General features: G+C 42.8%; 2 protein-coding genes across 4 annotated transcripts in view; one reads left to right on the top strand and one right to left on the bottom strand.

The window, feature by feature from the left end:
• Positions 1-3,513: 3,513 nt before the first annotated feature.
• Positions 3,514-12,553, top strand: LOC116396210 (double-stranded RNA-specific editase B2). The gene is made up of 9 exons (XM_031870673.1): positions 3,514-3,571; positions 4,304-5,229; positions 6,846-6,966; positions 7,386-7,554; positions 8,189-8,364; positions 9,269-9,422; positions 9,900-10,081; positions 10,776-10,957; positions 12,413-12,553. The coding sequence occupies exons 1-9, from the start codon at positions 3,514-3,516 to the stop codon at positions 12,551-12,553; spliced, it is 2,109 nt and encodes a 702-aa protein (XP_031726533.1).
• Positions 12,554-13,242: 689 nt separating this feature from the next.
• Positions 13,243-21,195, bottom strand: part of LOC116396250 (WD repeat-containing protein 37) — a 9,782-nt gene continuing 1,829 nt past the window's right edge. The window contains exons 5-10 of one of the 3 annotated variants that reach the window (XR_004213585.1): positions 20,574-20,814; positions 20,217-20,358; positions 20,010-20,144; positions 19,539-19,653; positions 16,794-19,197; positions 13,243-13,261 (exon numbers count right to left, since the gene is read on the bottom strand). Coding sequence is in view for 2 of the 3 variants with exons in the window: in XM_031870745.1 (XP_031726605.1) it covers positions 19,066-19,197; positions 19,539-19,653; positions 20,010-20,144; positions 20,217-20,358; positions 20,574-20,814 (765 nt within the window). In the remaining variant the exon portion in view is untranslated. Of the gene's footprint in view, positions 13,262-15,080; positions 19,198-19,538; positions 19,654-20,009; positions 20,145-20,216; positions 20,359-20,573; positions 20,815-21,195 lie in introns of those variants that run through there. The other 2 variants (XM_031870745.1, XM_031870746.1) reach the window with 2 other exon arrangements.

Raw genomic sequence — 21,195 nt, 5'->3', positions numbered from 1 at the left:
CAGTCTACATGTGCTTTGTGGACTTAGAGAAGACTTTCGACCGGGTCCCTCGGGGGTTCTTGTGAGGGGTGCTGCGGGAGTATAGGGTGCCGGACCCATTACAACGGGCGATCCGGTATCTGTACGACTGCAGTAGGAGCTGTGTCCGCATTCTCGGCAATAAGGCAGACACGTTCCCGGTGGGTGTTGGCCTCCGTCAGGGCTGCCCTTTGTCTCCGGTCCTGTTCGTGACTTTCATGGACAGGATATCTAGGCGCAGCCTGGGGGTGGAGAACGTCAGGTTCGGGGGTCTCGGGATCGCCTCTCTGCTGTTTGCAGATGATGTGGTCCTGTTAGCCTCCTCGGATCGTGACCTCCAGCATTCACTGGGGCGGTTTGCAGCCGAGTGTGAAGCGGTGGGGATGAGAGTTAGCACCTTCAAATCTGAGGCCATGGTGCTCTGCCGGAAACCGGTGGATTGCTCCCTCCAGGTGGGGACGGAGTGCCAACCTCAAGCGAAGGAGTTCAAGTATCTCGGGGTCTTGTTCACGAGTGAGGGTAAGATGGAGCGGGAGATCGACAGACGGATCGGTGCGGCTGCAGCAGTAAAGCAGGCGCTGCACCGGACCGTCTTGGTGAAGAGGGAGCTGAGCCGGAAGGCAAAGCTCTCAATTTACCACTCGGTCTACGTTCCTACCCTCACCTATGGTCACGAACTCTGGGTCGTGACCGAAAGGACAAGGTCGCGGTTACAAGCAGCCGAAATGAGCTTCCTCCGTAGGGTGGCCGGGCTCAGCCTTAGAGATAGGGTAAGGAGCTCGGTCATCAGGAGGGAGCTTGGAGTCGAGCCGCTACTCCTTCGCGTCGAAAGGAGTCAGCTGAGGTGGTTCGGGCATCTAATTAGGATGCCTCCTGGACGCCTCCCACTGGAGGTTTTCCAGGCACGTCCAACTGGGAAGAGACCCCGGGGAAGACCCAGAACACGCTGGAGGGATTACATCTCCCAGCTGGCCTGGGAACGCCTCGGGATCCCCCAGAATGAGCTGGAACATGTTGCCGGTGAGAGGGAAGTCTGGGTCAGCCTGCTTGGCCTGTTGCCTGTTGCCAGCAAAATGGATGGATGGATGGATAGTTATTTAATCCACTTTTAGATTTTTAACAATTGGTTACCACACTGAAGTACAAAATTCCCGAATTGTTTGTGATGTAAGTTTGTAGTCAGGACATAATGCTGCAATCCATTGCAAGTTGGAGGTCAATAATTGCCGATACGATACAATCTAAATGCATCTCCTCTATAAAACATGGACGGACCTAAATCAATTTGCACCAGCAACATAACAAAGAGAAACAGTGTATAAAGTAACCATCCTTAAATTAACAACTAGAGAATCCTGTGAGGAAATACTTCTAAATCTAGTATGATATTTCAAGGATCAGGGGGAATCCTGTCAAGGGACGGGAGGAGTAAACTAATACTGCATGCTCGCAAAGCAACAGAATCAAAATAGAAATGCAAATTACAAAGTTTATACAGCGCAACTTTCACAATACAAACACTCCATAAAGTAAAGTAAAAAGTTTTAAAAAGGTAAATGACATAGTCTGTAAATAAGAAGTGGTCGTAGTCGTCATGACATCACCTGTTGGTTGCAACCAGTGAATGAAAGTGACGTAGAGATGCCGTATACGTCTCTGGTAGAGATCTGTCAATCACTGTGTAGCCCCGCCCCTAAAGCATCCCCTGCTTTATGGTCTGTTTGACTCTAAATAAACCATAATTTACTAAATGAACATCATGCTGTATTGAAGAAGACTTGAAACTAGAGATTGAGACCATAAACTCATGTTTACAATGTTTACTGAGGTAATAAATCAAGAGAGAAGTAGAGTCATTTTCTCATAGACTTCTATACAACCAGAGGAGTCGCCCCCTGGTGGACACTAGAGAGAATGCAGCTTAAACACATGAAGCTTTGTACTTCACTTTTCAGAACATGTTATTATTGTGGGATATTTTCTTCTATATCTAATTGAAAAACAGCCATCACACCAAGGACACCTTCAAACCACTCACCAAATCCATTTAAATCAAATGAAAAACGTTTGTGCCCGATTCAAGAACTGTGTGACCGGGTTAATAAGACAAAGCTTCAAGCCCCTCGATGCTTCCTGTCTGAAAACCTCCGTCACCGACACCTTTCAATTACCCCGGCTGGCTCCTCTCTGTTTGCTTTCACTCCGTTCATTTAAGTGGGAACCCTTATGGCCGTCCCTGCCTCACACATTACGTTTGTGCTATCGCCATAAACGTGTTCACCTCCGTCCATTTCATTACTTTTATGGTTGGGACTGAATATAAAACTATGCAGTAAAAGCGTTCAGAATCATGACTGTAATTGGGATCATTTCGCGAACACAAAAATGTCAGAGATGAGTTGTTTTCATATATAAGTAAACGGTAGTGAAATACTGCATCTGTCATATTGTGGCGAAAATGCACAATGATTTCAGACGTTTATGGTGCTGTTTTTCAGAACGAGGCGACATGTTATCAACTCTCATCAGTCCCATAAGACACTGGGATACTGGAGCATCATCAGCTGAGGAAGCAGACAATTCAAGTAAATATTTTTCCTCCTTGTACTTAAAAAATGTTGTTTTTTTACTGCCAATAAAACTGAAGTTTTCATGTCCAGCTACCACAGACTTATTATACCACAGGGGCCAAGTAACCAACACACACCCTGGATTATGTTGAAATGATCATTGTTTATTATATTTACTACATTTCATCTTTTCAAGTTTACTCTATGAAACTTACTCCAAGTGGTAATCAATTTATTTGGCTGGTTAACAAAACGCCCACATCCTGTTGCAAATACTGACATTACAGTCTGGAGAGCGGGCGACAGGAGATGGACCCAAATGTAGAAACAACTCAGTATCATGGCAGTTAATAGTCCCGAAATGCGGTCAATTTGTTTCCCGTATAGGGACATGAATCGTCTGTTTTTTGTTTTGTTTTTAAACTACAGTTAGGTTTGGTATCAAACCCCCGTAGTTAGTTTTAGGAAAACTGTCACGGACGTTAGGTTTAGCCAACGAATCCGCAAACGTAAAACCTCAACGCTCCTGATCGAAAGTCTTACATTTGTTAGACCCGTCCACCTCACCTCCCACCCACTAGTAGAGGTCTTTTTGGACATGTAAAACTACATCACTTGCTCTGACTGTTGCGTTGTCAAGCGTATCCTTTTAATTTGTGTGTCCACCATGAGTACAAATCATAATTGTCTTTCCATTGGCATTATTTTTGTCTGAGCGAATGAGAAAGTACACAAAACCAATGGATTGCATTGGATTGCAAAGAGGCAGCAGAAACTATGCCATTTAATCAAGAAGCTGACGAGCTTTAGTCCAACAAAACTGAAGGCATGGACATGGGCAAACTGGACCAGAAGGCAAAACAGAAATGAAGACAAACCGACAGAGAACAAAGGAACTGGGCCGGTAGATGTAAGTAGCTGGACAATGGGGAAGTGGGAGCAGGTGAGCAGAAGGTCTGGTGGCTTCAGGGCTCATGAGACAGGTAATCAGGGCGGGGAAGACAATTACACAAAGGGCAAGGAAGTAAAACCAGACAGGACACAAAAGGAGAATAAACTTGAGCAAAACTGTAACAGACATACCATTATAGCTAGCAATGCTAGATGGTAAGGTGGGTCTGTCAGATCGTTGGTCCACCACTTTGGTCCAGACTGAAATACCTCAACAGCAATAAATGGATTGCCATGAAGTTCTGTGCAAACATTCACGATTTCCACATGATGATTCCCAATTACTTTGGTGATCTGCTGACTTTTCCTCTAGCTCCACCATGAAGTTTGTTCAGTCCATTATGTTCTCCTCGGGATACATTGTAATAACTTAAATGATCCCCTGACTTTTTATCTAGCACCAAGTGTGTTTTCCTGCATTCAAGTAACCAGGTTCAACCCGTTCTCACGCCCAAAGCGTCAAATGACGTCGACTCTTAGTCTCGTTACGTAGATTCAATTCAATTCAATTCAATTTATTTTTGTAAAGCCCAAAATCACAAATTACAAATTTGCCTCAGAGGGCTTTACAATATGTACACATTTGACATCCTCTTGTCCCGGGACCCTCACATCGGAACAGGAAAAACTCCCCCAAAAAACCCCTTTAACGGGGAGAAAAGAGGAAGAAACCTAAGGGAATGATGTGGGCCCACTGACACAAAATGCGATTTTGTTTTTTCCTTCATGTCACGTTTCCCTTCTTGATTTCGATCTGCCAACAGGTACAAGCAGTTTGGAGGTGAAAGAGAACCGGGATGATATAAGCCAGGTGGACTGTGACCTGCTACGAAAGTATCATCCATCGGCATTTTGCACGACTTTCCCCAAACACGGGCCAAGAGCACCGAAGAGGAAGCGGCCGCTGGCGGATGGAAAAGACCGGCTGCTCTACCAAAGCCACTCGACCTGTAAAAGAGCAGCCTGGACGGTCACTCGGAAGAACGCGCTGGTGCAGCTGAACGAGTTGCGGCCCGGTCTGCGGTATGAGATCCTGTCAAAGACGGGCCCTCTGCATGCTCCGGTGTTCTCTGTAGGCGTCGAGGTAAACGGCTTCCACTTCGAGGGCCGAGGACCAACGAAAAAACAGGCCAAGATGAGGGCTGCAGAACTGGCCCTCCGGTCGTTCATCCAGTTCCCAAACGCCTCCCAGGCTCACGCCACCATGGGGAGCTTCGCCAGCACTCCTGCAGATTTTACAGCGGACCAACTGGACATCCCCGACGCCTTCCTCACAGAGTTTGAGCTGCGTGAGAGCTGCGATCTGCTGCACTGCAACACACCGAAGAAAGAGTTGTTTTCCAGCGTGTACAACCACAGGCGGCTTGTCCGACTCACACTGGACTTCTCCTCGAGTCATCCAAAAAGACGAGCCCTCAGCACCTCACTTTTAGAGCAACTCAGCCCGGTGGCGCTGCTCAACGAGCTGCGACCGGGACTCAGGTACATGTGCCTGACGGAGAGGGTTCACGGCAGGCCAGTGAGGAGTTTCGTTATGGTGGTCCGGGTGGAGGGGAGGGTGTTTGAAGGGTGCGGTCACAGTAAAAGGTTGGCCAAGGCCCAGGCAGCCGCGGCCGCCCTGCAGTCTCTTTACAACGTAAGTCTGGGACCAGCAAGGAAAGTCTCGGGTCTCCAGCATCAGCTACCTCAGGTGAGTAACTCTGCTTTTGCCACCACACAGTATTTAGATTTAAAGATGTTTTTATATATATAGACAAACTTATTGCTCCTCTTTCTTTCTCCTTTTTTTTGTTTTTGTTTTGGAATTTCTATTATGGATTCTCTTGTGTCATGAATTGTACATTTGGAAGTAGCTAAGCTGCATATATGAAAATGGTATAGAAAAAAAAAATCGAAATAAATAAAGTATAACAGGGGAGAAGATTGTTCGGGGCTTCAAAACAAGAAACTCTGTGACGTCCATGTTCCATGTTGCTTCTTGTATAATTCATAATGGAACAGCCTCCATAACAGAGTGACTTTTAACAGGATATGTGGTGAAGACAAACGTTTAGACAACAAAATAAACAGTTCTACAGAAGTATTTGAAGACAAATCTCTGGTTAGCATTTAATATAGAGAGAGGAGACAGACTTGGTACATCAGGGAATGCCCTTCAGCTGTTAAAGACAGATTTCCCTCACTTGGAAACATCAGTGGTGACACTGAATTCACCCTTCATCTCTTGAATTCTTGAGCCAGTCTTCTAAATGGTCTGAATAAATGGGTCTGAAGTGCGCCATGTGCTACCAAATGGAGTGTGCCCGCACATCAGCGTGGCCATCGTGTCCTAAAGGCCTGAGAGCTGGATGGCGTCCTGTATGCATCGTCTGTGGCATCTAAACAACTTCATTATGTCTCGGAAAATTGTCCTTTTGCTGTCGTGCTTTATGAATACAAGAGGATCCGTCTCCCGGAATCGGCTGCACGGAGACGAAGAGGGTGACTGAGCGTGGCTAATGCAGAACCACGCCGCTATCCAAATATGCAAAGGAGTATACGGAGACAGACATGTAGATACTTTATTAAACCCTGAAGGGATTCCATAAGAGAGAGGAGAGTGCAAGAGGCAACAGTTTGGATGGAGGAAAAAAAACATTTCGATGCTCTGAATTTGAACAAAAGGGTGATTTTGCCGCGCATTTCGGCTGACACACCAAAACTCCTTCAATATGAACCGCCTGGCGTGACGCATTAATGAACATTATTACAGCACATTAGGGATGAAGGAGGAGCGGCAGCAGACCAAGGAGATGGAGGTGGAGCGGGAAGGCGGTGTGAAGAGCATAATAATCTGACAGATAATTGTTTAACACACTCATTACACACGACCTTGTGCCACTGTCATCCAGAAAAACATCGAGCCAGAGCTTCATTCCCAAAAAAACGCCTGCTCCTACAAGATCGGTTAAGACACTTAAGATGTATTTATTAAGAATAGTTAGTAATATAGTTTATGGCTGTTAATGACATGAAGAGTTTAAATTCTACATGTCTATTATTAAACAAAACACACATTTTGTTGTTTGATGAAATGAACACTGTTCCTCGAGGATGGGTGAGCATTAAGGAAGATAACCTGCAAACACAACCCGACACCCGAGTGTCTTACACGTGTTATATACACTGAGTCTCGATGAGGAACAGGTGGAGCTTGACTAGAGAACGAGCAACAGGTGTGCGTGGAGGTGAAAGAAAAAGAAAGAGGACAAGCTTGATGTGCACCCTTCACTCCTCAAACACTGAATAACATTTCTTCTTCTGCAGTTCTTCGCAGAGTCGATCTTCCGCCTGGTTGGAGAGAAATACTCAGAGCTGACAGACGGCTGCTCCTCTACCTCCTCGTACGCCCGTCACAAAGTCCTGGCAGCGGTCGTAATGACCAGAGGTGAGTGGTGGAGACACAAAGGTCAGAATGAGACATGAGAGGACGAGGTAGGACACTGAGAGAGACAATACAAAATGCACCGCCACAATTCAACCAAACGAGTTATGTCAAATGACCCTGAGGACCCAGAGGGGAGACAGTCGTCCTCTTCACCGTCCCGTGAATCTTTGATGAAGCCAGACTGCAACATAACATCGTGTTCTTTGAGGCGTTGGAGGGATCATTCATTCATACACTTTTCATTGGCTCGTCTTGTGACTCTGGTCGGGACAAGACAGGAAATGTCTTGTTCTGGGAGTCTCGTTTGAATCATGCTGCACGTCTCGTTGCATCGTAGAGTCAAATCATTTTGCTGAACAAGTCTCCAGAAATCTGAGCCTTGCAGATTTTTAACCCACATTCTCCGTTTTCTTCTCCAGGATTTGACCTGAGGTCGGCGCAGGTTGTGTCTCTGGCCACGGGGACTAAGTGTCTGGACTCGGACAACGTCGGCGACCGCGGCGGTACGCTCAGCGACTGCCACGCCGAAGTCCTCAGCCGGAGGGCGCTGGTTCGATTCCTGTATGGCCAGCTGGAGCTGCTGCTCTGGTACCCTGGTGCTCTGTATTGTCTAGTCTTGGTTGGGAATTTGACTTCAATGTTGTTGTTTTTAAGAGCTCCAATTTCAAGTACAAGGCACGTGTAAGTCAGTTTTTCTCTTATTGTCTACAAATCCCAAATTTCTAACTTCCCTACCTTGTCTGTGGCTCTCAGCTGCAAACACATTTGTTAATCTGTAAAAATACCTCACAAATATATTAAGGCAGCAAAACAAAAACCTAAAGATTTAACAACTTTAAGATATAAGTGTTTGCATTCATGCGTGATGGGATGAGATTGTCGTCAGGTATTTCAACTATTCATAATTTAAAAATCAGATGACAGTTACTTGTAATGTTTTGAGTTTTTTACAATTAAACTCTAATTGTAGGGAATGTGTTTTCGTTTTAGGGTACTAATACCTCAAATTAACCACAGTGAACTTTGTGTGCAAGGATTGGAAAGCTTGTCAATAATTACAAACTGACAAGTGATAACTAATTAACAATTAAGAAGATGCAGTTTCACCACAGGGATCATTAAAGTTTCATCTACCTTGCAGTCAGTCTTTTGTCAGAAGTTGGTCTTGTTTCTTTCGTCTCCGTCTCATGTTGGACTTCTCGTTTGTCTTTCCTCTCTGAAGTGAGCCAGCAGACTGTGAGGAACAATCCATCTTCGTACCAAATAAAGACGGCGGCGGCGGCAGCTTCCGGCTGCGGGACGGCGTCCTCTTCCACATGTACGTCAGCTCGTCGCCGTGTGGAGACGCTCGACTCAACTGCCCCTACGAGACCACAGCTGCATGTGAGACCAACACGTCTAGATGATGATAAGATGATACTAAACTCATGTCGTTTTGTCGACGAAATCTAACATTTCTGCCTCTTTATCTGATCTAGATGCACATTTGCACCTTCGTCTTTTTGTATTATTATCAGTTTGTACTTTTCTGTCGACACATACTTTGATACCTTTAGTAAAGTATTTGTTCTGCAGACATTTGTATTCTGCACAAACCCACTGACCACCGACAGTTTCATTAACTTTTAAAGGACAAATCCACCAGAAAACAGTTAAGCTCTGTGGAAACATTGATTAATAAACACCAGATACTTAAGCAGCTTAGTCTACGTTTTCTCTTCTTGCAGATGACTGAATAAAATGTCATCTACGTCGACATATTTTCAGCCGCTGCATGTGAATCAAAAGAGTTAACAGATCTGAGAGTGAGAGCTTTTCTCCAAAGCTGACAGTTTGCAATGAAACACAACAGCTGGACGGAGAAATCATAGGAAATAGTAGGCACGTCTAAATAAACTTTGTAAAGTCTTAAGTTCATGTGGGCTGGGTTATTGTGAATTTTGACCTGATGGTGGCGCTAGACGAAGAGTCGGATGATCACCAAATTTATCACAATTAATCGTGGGAGGGCCATAAATGACTGTACTAAATTTCATTCCAATACATGCAATAGTTGTGAAAATGTTTCACTCAACAACAGCAAAAGTGAAAGTTGTGGTTATGGCGCTGGCAGCAAAAGTCAGAGGAGTCATCCTCTGGGGAACATGAATGTACGCCATGAATTTCATGGTAAGCCATCCGTTAATTATTGACATATTTCAGTCTGGATCAAAGTGTCGGACCAACGGACAGACCAACGTCATTATCCCTAGAAAAAAACAAAATTAGTCACCTTCTTTTTCTTCGTTTCTTGTCGTGTCAGATCCCAGCAGGAGGTTTCACTGTCACCTCAGGGTGAAGGTGGACGGAGGCGAGGGGACGCTGCCCATCACAGCGGGAAGAGCCAATCAGAACCTGGGCGGCGTGTCGCTGGGCAAACCTCTCGTCACCATGTCCTGCACTGACAAGATGGCAAAGTGAGTTTAAAATCAGCCCTGGAAGGTGTGTTCTGATATTTAATGAAATATAATGGGTTTAGTTTTGTTGGCATGTATGTACCCGTTGGTTTGTGGAATAATTTCGCCGTCGCGATCTTGGATTACGGTCGTCACTATGTTGTTTATTTTGCAACCCGCAAACGGAAGTGACCATATCTGGACTGAGGAGGAGTGACGTAGAGACCTGTCAATCACCGTGTAGCCTCGCCCTAAAGCATCCCCTGCTTTATGGTCTGTTTGACTCTAAATGGACCATAATGTACTAAATGAACATCATGCTGTATTGAAGAAGACTTGAAACTAGAGATTGAGACCATAAACTCATGTTTACAATGTTTACTGAGGTAATAAATCAAGAGAGAATTAGAGTCATTTTCTCATAGACTTCCATGCAACCAGAGGAGTCTTCCCTTACTGGACTATGTTGTCAATGTTTAAAATTGTTTGTCTCGACAGGTGGAGCATTGTGGGCCTCCAGGGGGCTCTCCTGTCTCACCTGGTGGAGCCGGTTTACCTGCACAGCCTGACGGTGGGGACGCTCAGCCACACGGGTCACCTGAGCCGGGCCGTGGGACGCCGCCTCGCGCCCGTCAAGCGCCTCCCCTTCCCGTACCAACGACAGCAGCTGCTGCTCGGCTGTAGGTCAAAATGTTATACACACCCGAAGTATTAAATCTTCCTCGGTAATTGAGTTCAAGACAGTTTATTCGCCTCAGACTCTGGAAGGTCTGATGGACAGAAAGCTTCTAGTTCATTGGAGATGATCTAAAGAAGAATGAACAGTGATAGCAGAAACTCAAACCACAATAAACTAAAATTACAACTTTATGGTGGATATAAATACGTACACTTAGTTATGTGCTGTATTTCACTATAGTTTTACAGTTAATGCTACTTTAAACTTGTACTCGGCTGCGTTTCAAAAGAGAAATATTGTTGTTTTTACTCCACAATTAATCTAACTATATTTAGATATGAGACAAAAAGGATTATTTATTATATATTGTATTGTTATACTAACAAAACAGTACATACAGCTTCAACACTAACATGTTGTTTACATGTCAACGCATCTGTAATAACAAGCCAATAATATAGATAATACATAAGGCCATGGTGTTTGGGTACTTTAAATACATTTTGTAACAGTTTCTGATCTTTTCGATGAAAAGTTAAGTTAATTCTAAGGGGAACACGAATATGTGGACCAAATTTCATTGAAATCCATCCAATAGTTTTTGAAACATTTAACAAAAACTATTTTCGACACACCCTTGGTATTAGTGAGGACACACTCATTCTCACCTCTCACCCTGTGGGGTTTTGTCTCAGGTCTGAGCAGCAGCGAGGTTCGGCCGGCGGGCAAAGCACCGAACGTCAGCGTGAACTGGACCCGGGGTGACGGAGGCCTGGAGGAGATCAACACCTCCACAGGAAGGAGGAAGGACTCGGGGATGCCGTCGCGGCTCTGCAGGCTCTCCATGTTCGCCCGCTGGCAAAGGCTGCAGCAGCAGGTGGGTCAGAGACACTTAAAGAGACCAGAGACACTGAACCTCGTCAGGAGACGCAAGCAAGCAACTCTTGCTTGTTTTTAACATTTCATTCTTGTCTCTGTGTCCAAATTTGATATTTTTATATTTAATTTCATACTTTTAAAAGGTTTATTTTTCTAGTTTGCAATCTTTAAGTTGATTATTGAAGCATTAGCATTGGAGGCTGACTAATTCACAATGTGAATCACTTAGAAAAAAGATAAAAACACAGCTTTAAAAGACAACAAATAAGTAGAGACGCTGGTTTAGGTATAAAAATTACACAGAAGCAAAAAGACCAAACCGTCCTCGAGCTCTAATGATGTTTTTAAAAGCAGGATTTTATTTCCACTGTGACATTAACATATGTATGCAGAGAGCGTTGCTGCTGAACCAAAACGGCCTCCATTTAAATATTTGATGACGGCAGACAAGAGTCGTAATTATTTACAAAAGCAACTGGCAACAAGGACTGAATGAGGAGCTGAGAAACAATGAGTGAGACAATGATACAGTATTTTAATGACTTGAGAAATAGACTGTGGCACTCTGAGATTTTTTTAATGAAAAGTGCGTTATAAATAAAATGCATTATTATTATTGTTATTAATAATGAAGCAAATCTGAAAGGACTACAAATTAAAGACAGAGAAAAAAGGAACCCAAATCTCCTCAATGTGAAAAACATGGATATGCCGTAGCATACTATGTCTAAAGAGACATTTTTAACATTTACTTTGCATTTAAATATTCATATAATTGGTTATAATTGATGTTATTATACACACCTGTGTTGACCCTGCAATGACTGCTGTGAAAGGGGCCTTTTGGACTACGATTGGCTTCCAAACTAGTTGTAATGTCACCAAATCATCTCATACATATTATGTCTGAAACTTAGATTTAAAGTAAACACAGATGAATGTGAAAACAGCCTCCTAGACATCCAAGTGAAGTAACAAGAAGCAAGAAAATAAATAAAGTAATATTTTATTCTAAGCAGAGTAGAGGAGGTGGACTTAAAGTTTTAGCCATGTGGGCTTCATCATAAGTGTCAGCAAAGTGTGGAGAGGCTTTTTCATTTGTCAAACTCTCGTGTGACCAATAACATCATTTACCATTTAGATGTGTCAACTCCAGGTCACTGCAGCTGAATCACCAGCATGGTTTATAGGGACATCTAATGTAATTAGTTACACCTTTGCTTTTCCCGCATTGACAAGTCAAAATGTCTGCCGTGTAAAATATCCATTTTCACGAAACAGGTGTAATTTTGAGGACAACACATGATTGACAGATGTTATTTTTAGCCATGGCCAAGTGTCATTGGTCATTTCCAATCGTAATACTGCAAAATACTCACAAATCTGTGGGTTTTATTTGTGTATTTTGGTTATGTTATGACAGTGAATCATGTTTCATGTCTTATTTTCTCAGTTGAACGGGGAAGAAACCACTCTAAGGACATATTCTGGTTCCAAGATGGCTGCTGAACGGTACCAAAGGGCGATGCTGCAGTTCACCAGCGCTCTGCAGGGCGGAGGGCTGGGGACTTGGCTCAGAAAACCTCCAGAATAAGGTCACTTCAACGTCAGTGTAAGAAAAAAGTGTTTGTTAAAAGGCAGAGTATGAAGACTTTAGAGTTGAAGTTCATGTGTGTTTTTTGTTTGCGAGTGCGTGTACCAGGTACAAAAAATGTGTAATTTCACCCTTCATTTATCTTATTTGAGTTTCTTCATTATGCAAATGAGTTCAAAGCATTCAGAAAAGAAAATCAACTTTAGGCAAAAGCTAGAGTAGACTTAAGTTGCCTAAAAGCTGCTAACTTCAGCTCTAGAAGAAGGTAACGCTAGCTCGTCTGGCCACCTTAAATCTTAACAACCATGATGCTCAAACCACTTAGTAACATTTAAGACATTTCATGTAAGTTTAACAAAGCAATATACAGTGTTTGAGTAATATTCAACAAATATAATAATACTTATCTGATATCGGGAACTCATTTAGCTACGATATCTCCCTTCTGGTGAAAACAAAATGGCTGCAAAAAACAATCGGCTAATTAAACATTATCTTTTTTTTGTTTGTTGACCCAAAGATAATCCATTTGGACCCATTCATCCAATCGTATCTTGGTTTTATAATTTGTATTAATAAACTGACCTTTGTAGACGTGAGGACAGGCCAAAATGTCCTCACTTTCCAACAGTGTCCTCACTTATGGGTCTAAAGCCTGTGGTCCTCACAAACACTTTAATACAGAATGACACACACACACACACACACCTTGTTTTTGTCACTTAGGACACTACATTGACTTGTATCAGTGCATTGGTGACTTACCTTAACCACTACATGAATAACTCAAACCCATACTCTCTGGTTTCTTTTACTACTGAACTAAAAGTAACGTTTAAATTTAATTTATAGTTATTTGTGTTTTGTTTTAGAAAGTGTGTTCTGTTGTTTAAGTAATGTATATTTGATGCAACTGCATGTCTCACCTGTTCAATTATGTTTTAGTTACTCTTCATGCTTTTTGAACAGTGTTGTAAAGTGACAGAGCGTGTGAGACTCAGGAGTGAAGACACGCCGCCACCTAGAGGCCGATTGTGTGCGTTACAAGATGTGGAGTCCAGGTTTTACTGAAGAGAGAAATGTTATAATTCAAATTTGTTCAGCGTTTTCCTTCATTTGTCCTTTAGATTTATTCTTTTATCTCTTTAAAGTATTTATTGATTTATTAATAATATCCCAAAGGCTTTTAACGTTATTCTTGTGTAGTGACTGTCTCTTTGTTAATTTAAAGTTGGAATGTAAAAAAAAGAAAATACTTTTACTGAACGCCACTGGTGTTGAATGCTATATAAACTTTTATATTAGGTATGCAGAATGGATGTAGTCTATATTGTTCATGACTATTTTATATCACTGGGAATAAATTATCTTATTTGTGTTAGTTCTTGTATTTGTATCACATTAAATGTGAAAGTTTTCACTTCCAGAAGCGCTTCACACCGTCCATATGGATACTTTATATCATTCATAAGATGAGGTACTCTCAGGATTTTTGTGTTGATGTAATAGTTTAATTTATTAGGACATGACAGCAACTCCAGTTTTAGACTATAAGTGGAGGTTAGTGGATGTTTGCTTATGTCCACAATAAACAAAAATAAGGCAGATTTAATGGGGACCAATGTCTGTGTTTAAAAGAAATGAGCCAACTTACAAAAGTTCAAAATGTGTAAAATCCTTGTTGCGCCAGTTAAATTTCTCAAAAGTGCAGAAATGGTCCGGCACAAAAAAAGTGTGATCTAAAGTTCTCATTTGTCAAATAATCAAAACCTGTTTGCTAGGCTGTCTGCACATTAAGTAACTTAGAACCAAATAGATTGAAACATCAAACGACCAAATACATAGCCACCACTTCACTGTATCACTTCAAGTTCTTTTGACCAACATATTTTAATTTGGATTCACGCAAACCGACTACTCCTACATCCAGCAGACAGAGTAAAGTTATAAAGTAAAATTATTAAAAATGTATTATTGTGTCCACCTGATGAACCAGTTTCATTAGAACGTCTTTCAGCTCTGAAAGGTTCATGAGAAAGCCCGTCTTCTCTGTTCAAATTAAGATTATAGAATCCGAGTCAGTTTTCACATTTTCTGAAGCGTCTTTTAAAAATCATTAAAATTAAAGATGCCGCTTTAATGGGATATTAAAACTTAAACCTGTATGATGCAACTTTGGGGGGCAGTGTAATAAACAAGTTGTGAACACCGACATATCTTTGATATGATGAACTTGTTAGCAAACAGTTGCTTATTTACACATCTAGCAGTTACGAAGCAACATGATCATTCATAAGGAGTCTTTGTGTGATTGTATTCCCTCTTCTTGCTCTGATTTTGGTCTCAACCAGCTCCTGAGGGAAATATCCGTCTCTTTAGCTGCTTAATATTCCACTTCTTCACCCGCTACTTGCCAAGTGTGTCTGCTCTTTGGTTCTGAGCAGTTAGTGTACAGTCGACTGAATCTGAATCATTTGCAAGGACAAAAAACAAACAACCCCCCCCCCCCAAAAAAAACAACAACTCGTAAACGTTCAAACAGCACAAACGGTTTATTTTGATTTCACAAGCAGATGCTTGTTCTTTATTACACAGCTTTTAACCCACAAAACTGCTGTCAAGTCAATCCAACAGGTTTTTCGTTCTTCTTCTGAGAACTGAGCTGTGATGTTTTGTTGTTCGACATCGAACCACGTTGATCACTAAAACACTGTAAACAGCAAGGAGCCACAGTTTAACAAGGCTTCACGACGGTGGATCTGAGATGGCCGATGCTCAGTGACGATGCGTTTCGTTGTGAGAGTGAAAGCGTGAACTTTATTAACAGTGTTATGAACGTGGCAGCAGAGTGGCTCAGTGGTGGTAGAAAACACAGTGAAACTTGTTTAAACCGTGTCGGATAAACCAGAGATCCAACACTCACACAAACAGCTTTTACATTTCCTTCACACAAACTAAATGTTGTGTCGGTTAAACCAGAGACGGCAGGGAAACACAAAATCAACTGTCTCTTCTCCCATTTCGGATACATTTTGTTTTTTAATATTTGCTCATTGCAGCTGGAGAGAATACAGAGGAAATAAATCCGCAGATCGTTGATGAACTCTTGAGCAAAAGGGTATTCCTACAGCGAGGAATATAATATAGAAATACACACCTAAAAACTAATATAAATAAACTACTCACAAATAAACATATTGCACAAAACCTAAAAATTGGTTTAAGGAAAGTGTAGTCTTCAGCTGACATTTGTGACATTTCTAAAGCTAATTTTTAATTAGCCAGATGCAAAATGTTGGACTTCATTTGCCATCTCTGGTCTAAGTTTCAAAAATAACTCAGTTTAAAGTGAATGTGAAGTCTTTGACAGATGAACCAACGTCATCCATCATGAAGCAGTAAAATGGATCAAGCTGTACCGATACCAGCATCAGAAATGTCTCGGCGAGTACGCCGCTCTAAGCACCGATCCGATATCACGTCATATCTGTTTTTAACGCACTGGTATCGGATCGGTTCTCGGTATCAGCCGAAATGCAAATTCAGGAATCTGAAAGGGAGAAATGGTATCGGAACATCTGCAATTAACACAAAATAAAACAAATGAAATGTGAGATCACGTCAACTTATAAAGGCTAAGAAAAAAAACTGCTGCAGCTGAAATACACTATACAGACAAAACCGCCTCATTTCTCTCTATATATTACAATTTATATGATACATATGTTATGGTTTTAAAGTGAGAGGTTCACACTTTACTTTTGTCAAGTTATCACTTAGTTTGTTCTGGAAATCTTCCATCTTTTGATCTTAAATGTAACAATGCCGTTTTTTTCACAACATTTATAATAAATAAATATGGTCAATCTGAGAGTTTTTATTGTACTCAAACACATTTCACTGGGTTAAAACACTGCAAAAAGCAGCCGTAAAGTGAAACCAAATACACACACGTGTTCGTCACGTCAATGCAGATGTTTGAATGAACGCTTTGATTACAAACCAGCGAAACGCTCCACAAAGCTAAAGCTAGATGTAGAAATGGACTGTGCTTGTTCATCGTGTTGATGTCGCAACTCACGAGTACATCAGAGTACATCAGAGTACATCAGAGTACATCAGAGTACATGAGTTGTACAGCAGTCAGAACTTGAACTGCCCTGTTATCACAACATTAAATACGTTTTTAGACGTTGATTTTTATCACCACACCTACTTCTTCTCAAACTCAAACTCAAACACACACACACACACACACACACACACACACACACACACCATTACACCCTCTCCCATTGACTTAAATCCAGCTTTGGCTGTTTTAGTGGCAGTGGGAAAGCAAAGCAGCTGACAGTGAAACGCATCACGTTTTAAAGTACCATAACAAATATGACACCGACAGAACCCCACACAACAGTGTTTCAACACTAACGACTAAAGGGCACTGCGATGAACTAGAAAAACTTTTTTTTACATTCATGTCGAGTACTGGTACGCCAGCAGGGCTGGGCAGCCGAGGAACATCAGTCACTAAGTATTTAATATTTGATGCCAGATTTAAATGAATCACTTCGTTTTTGGTTTCATGAGATGATGAAGTCGTTCTGGTCAAATCACAGCTGAAGATCCTAAAAAAAAGGTTTCTTAATTGCTGGAAAGTGTCTAAATTCAAAAAAAGAGTAAATTTAGTTCTTCAAATTAAAGCAATAGCATGAATAGTATGAGACAGTATATTATAGATATATCTCGGTACCCAGCCCTGCGAACAACCATTTCAACAGGTGTTGCTCTTAGAGAGATTTAAGTTGCACACGTACAGAAACACTGAAACCTTCTTTCCTCCCTGAAGTCTTAGATGGAACAACGTCTACACGTTTATCAGCCTCTAACAATGAACCGCTGACAGGGCAGGAAGGTGACACACAGTGGCTGGTTCATGGCTTTACAGAAAACACAGAAACACAGTCAGACCCGAAACGACAACACCGGGAGCAAAGTGACCAACCTACTAAAACATCTTAGTGGAGGAAAAACTGGGACGTCTCGGTATCCCAACTAAAGAGAGACCACACCAGTGTCAGTGCTGGGAGGAAACCACCAGCAGCCATACTGGTGTGGCTCCACAGTGGAGAGAAACCACAACACTGTGACCTGGAAACGTGGATGTCTACCAAACAGAACTCAAACATTTCAATCACCTCATCGGGTGTTTTGTTCTTAACTTTGTTAAAGGTTACTATCTGCAAATCCAAATTTAATTCAAAATGGAGCAGGATTTATTCCTCGCTCAGCGCTGCCTCTGGTGGCTGGAAGCCACATTGCAACAACATTAGTTATGAAAACAACCATATTTATATGTTGGTGTACAGATAATCAAAGTTTGAACGGGTGTTTACTGTTTAAAGTTTGCATGCAAAAGAGGTGGAGATGAACTATTGAACAAGTCTTTGATTTCCCTTGTCCGTTACAATCACAAAAGCTTTCCAATAGTAATTTATTATTTGATATTTTGGTGTCTTTTGGTCCATGCAGGCTCGATATAGTTCTGAAAATGACACATTAATAAAAGCGTCGCATGTAGCTTCCTTTAAAGGACGTCACCACCTCTCTGTTGGAGTAAATTGGGCTTTTGAAGCTTTAAATCCACCTGGAAGAATTTACTAGACAACAATCCCTCCGGCTGAAACTCACCATCACTGAGCTGGTTTCCATTCTGACTTTGTACAGAAGCTGCAAAAGCATTTTTAATTTCCAACACCTCAATAAGAAGCTATAAGTACTTTGAAAAAGGTGCATTACTGTATCGCACAGAGGCAAACAACTACTCTGATAGTACGATAGACACTTTTTAAAGTGTAACAGATGTTAAGCTCTGAATCTCAGGTGCCAATCAAAATGTTTTGGAATGAATGAAACTAACGGGTAACCAGACAAACAGTTTAGACAAAGAAGATTTTGAGTGACTTTCTCGTGCTGACATTTTGCACAATCAGCAAAAACGGATTTAATTATTAAAAACTAGTGGATTTCGAGCATCAGACTGACGTTCTTGTCGAAACATAAACCTGCTGTTAATTTGCTTAAATCAGCACCTCACTTATCTCCTCAATGTCTGATTTTTTAGTTTTCAACTAAGAAGACCAAAACCCTTCAGTGTTTGTTTTCATCAGTGTTAGTTCAGTTAGTTCTATTTCCTCTTTTGGGTGGCGAGGAGTCGCCTCCGCCTAAATGTGTAATAATGCCGGCGGTGCGTTAGAGACAGATGCAGTACACGGGTTTAGGGTGGGAGGTCAGACCTTTAGGGAGCTTCACGTGTCAAATACTGACCGCCTGTAGACTCAAGAGACGGCTGGTAAAAGTCTGTAATTTGATCTTTCGTTGACTCATTGCGTCGGTAACAGAAACCCTTTTTTTGAAGCCTGCAGGGTGTGAGTGTTTGACAGGCTGTGGGTGGAGTTTCACCGTGAGGTGACAGCAGCAGCAGCGAGAGGAGGAGGAGGAGGAGGAGGAGGTCACTTCTCCTGCAGCAGAGCCGGGATGTTGATGTTCCAGCCGATGGCCTGCCGGTCGAAGCCGCAGGTGAACAGGTTGCAGGAGGTGTTATCTTCACACCAGGCGGAGCAGCACACCATCCGCCGGTGACCCTGAACCACGACAGACAGCGAGCATTAAACACCGAGGACACGTGGGCAGAATAATCTGGTATTCAGGGGTTTGACCGACCATTAAATGTTGCAAATACAAAATCCTTTTGTATTTGTATGCATAGACCGCTGTATGCATTTGTATGCAAAGACCGCTGGCTGGACTTTAAACTGAGGACGCTTCAGTTGCATCGCCACCCGGAAACCCCAAGTTATGACATTTGAAATGTAGTCTTCTGGCACAAATAATAGAGCACTCTGGACAGAAGCCTGTTTGTGAGTGTATGGAAGCTGTGAGGGGCCAATCGGAGGCCCCTCCTCCTCCTCCTCCGCTGACTCACCTGTCTGTTGCTTCGTGGGAGTCGAGCCAGTCTCACCCCGGCCATGTCGAACAGCCGGACCTGCCGATTGTCGTGAGGGAGAGCGATGATCTTCTGTGTCACCGACACGCTGATCCTGAACACGAGGACACGACGGTCAGATAATCAAAGATAAATGGATCTTTTAACGTGTTACATAGTCCCTGACCACGGAAAGTAGTTTTAGGGATGTGAAAAGACGACACCGTTAAAAACCGTGACACCCCAACTGTAAAATTTGAAACCACAGGCCAAGAAGACATCTTGAAATTGTTTGTTTTGTCCGAAAATCTGTTCAAAACCCAAAGATATTAAATTTACAATATTATAAAACAAAGGCTTCAGCTGATTCAGTTTCAGCATCATATCAAACCTATTTAACGATGTTATATTAAGTGAATGAATGTAAAACAACAGAACCAGACTGTTGTTGTTGTTGTTGACATCACAGACCTGTTGACAGCGGAGTCGGTGCGGATGGTTGCGATGGGCGACCTCATGTTCTTCAGGTCCCACACTTTGACGGTTCGATCGTCGCTCCCAGAAACCACGTTATCTCCCACCGTGAACACAGCGGACGTCACCGCGCTGAGAAGGACAAGAAGGATGAGAAGAAGGATAGTGTGTGTGTGTGTGTGTGTGTGTGTGTGTCAGACTGACTCGGTGTGTCCCTGGAACACGTTGACGGAGTGGATGGACGGGTCTCTGAAGTCCCACAGTCTGAAGGTGGTGTCTCTGGAGGAGGTGACCACCAGACGCTGGGTGGGGTGTGTGCAGCAGTGGGTCAGCTCCTGGTCGTGGCCTGAACACACACACACACACACACACACACACACACACACACACACACACACACACACACAGTAAGTTATTTTCCCCCATATGTACACTGTATTAATTGACCTGTGGTCTCAATGAGGGTGTACAGATCTCCGTAGGTGTATTCTTTGGTGTTATTAATCTCTATAATAAACACACTTTGAGACCAGCATCAGTGTGATGTTCCCTTCATCCTACCGGTGAGTGAGTGGACGAGCTCCGACGTCTCCACGTCGTACAGGTTGGCGGCTCGGTCCCAGGACGCCGTCACCACCTGTTTGCCGCCCACCAGCCAGTCGGCGGCGATGACCACGCCCTGATGGCTGCGGAGAGTGGTGGTGGCCACGCGGACGGAGGGGCAGTCGGTTGGACCCTCGACCTCGCCGTCGGCCTCGTCCTTATCCGAAAAGTCCACGTCGTCTTCGCAGGGCGTCTGCTGCTGACGGAGGGGAGGACGTTTTCAGAAACAAATAGAAGAGTCCGATCAGTAAAGATTCCTCCAGGTCTGTGTCTCCGTCTCCCAAACAAAAGACAAGTTCAGTCACTCAATTGTCCCTCGACATGACAAAAGCTTAAAGTGGATCGTAACACATTGACTACGCAATTAGTCTGCAGTTTAAAACGAGACCAAACTCTTCTACGGATGTCAGTTTGTAAACCACGACAAAGACCAGAATGTGGCCAACAACAGACGAAGTACAGCTCGTTTTTAGCCGATAATGACGTCGTGGACGGACAGACACATGATTATAGATAATAAAATGGGTTCAAAAACACACACACACACACACACACACACACACACACACACACACACACA

Source organism: Anarrhichthys ocellatus, unplaced genomic scaffold, assembly GCF_004355925.1.
Source record: "Anarrhichthys ocellatus isolate YVR2014 unplaced genomic scaffold, GSC_Weel_1.0 scaffold54, whole genome shotgun sequence".
Taxonomy (NCBI): Eukaryota; Metazoa; Chordata; class Actinopteri; order Perciformes; family Anarhichadidae; genus Anarrhichthys; species Anarrhichthys ocellatus.
Note: the sequence above shows the minus strand (reverse complement) of the source record. Positions and strands in the feature narration are given on the sequence as shown.

Excerpts from the sequence above, each read along its gene's own strand:
- LOC116396210 (XM_031870673.1), top strand. The coding sequence starts at position 3,514 with ATGGGGAAGTGGGAGCAGGTGAGCAGAAGGTCTGGTGGCTTCAGGGCT. Across the intron at positions 6,967-7,385 it reads AGCGGTCGTAATGACCAGAG|GATTTGACCTGAGGTCGGCG; the intron begins GTGAGTGGTGGA and ends TTTCTTCTCCAG. Across the intron at positions 10,958-12,412 it reads GGCAAAGGCTGCAGCAGCAG|TTGAACGGGGAAGAAACCAC; the intron begins GTGGGTCAGAGA and ends TTATTTTCTCAG.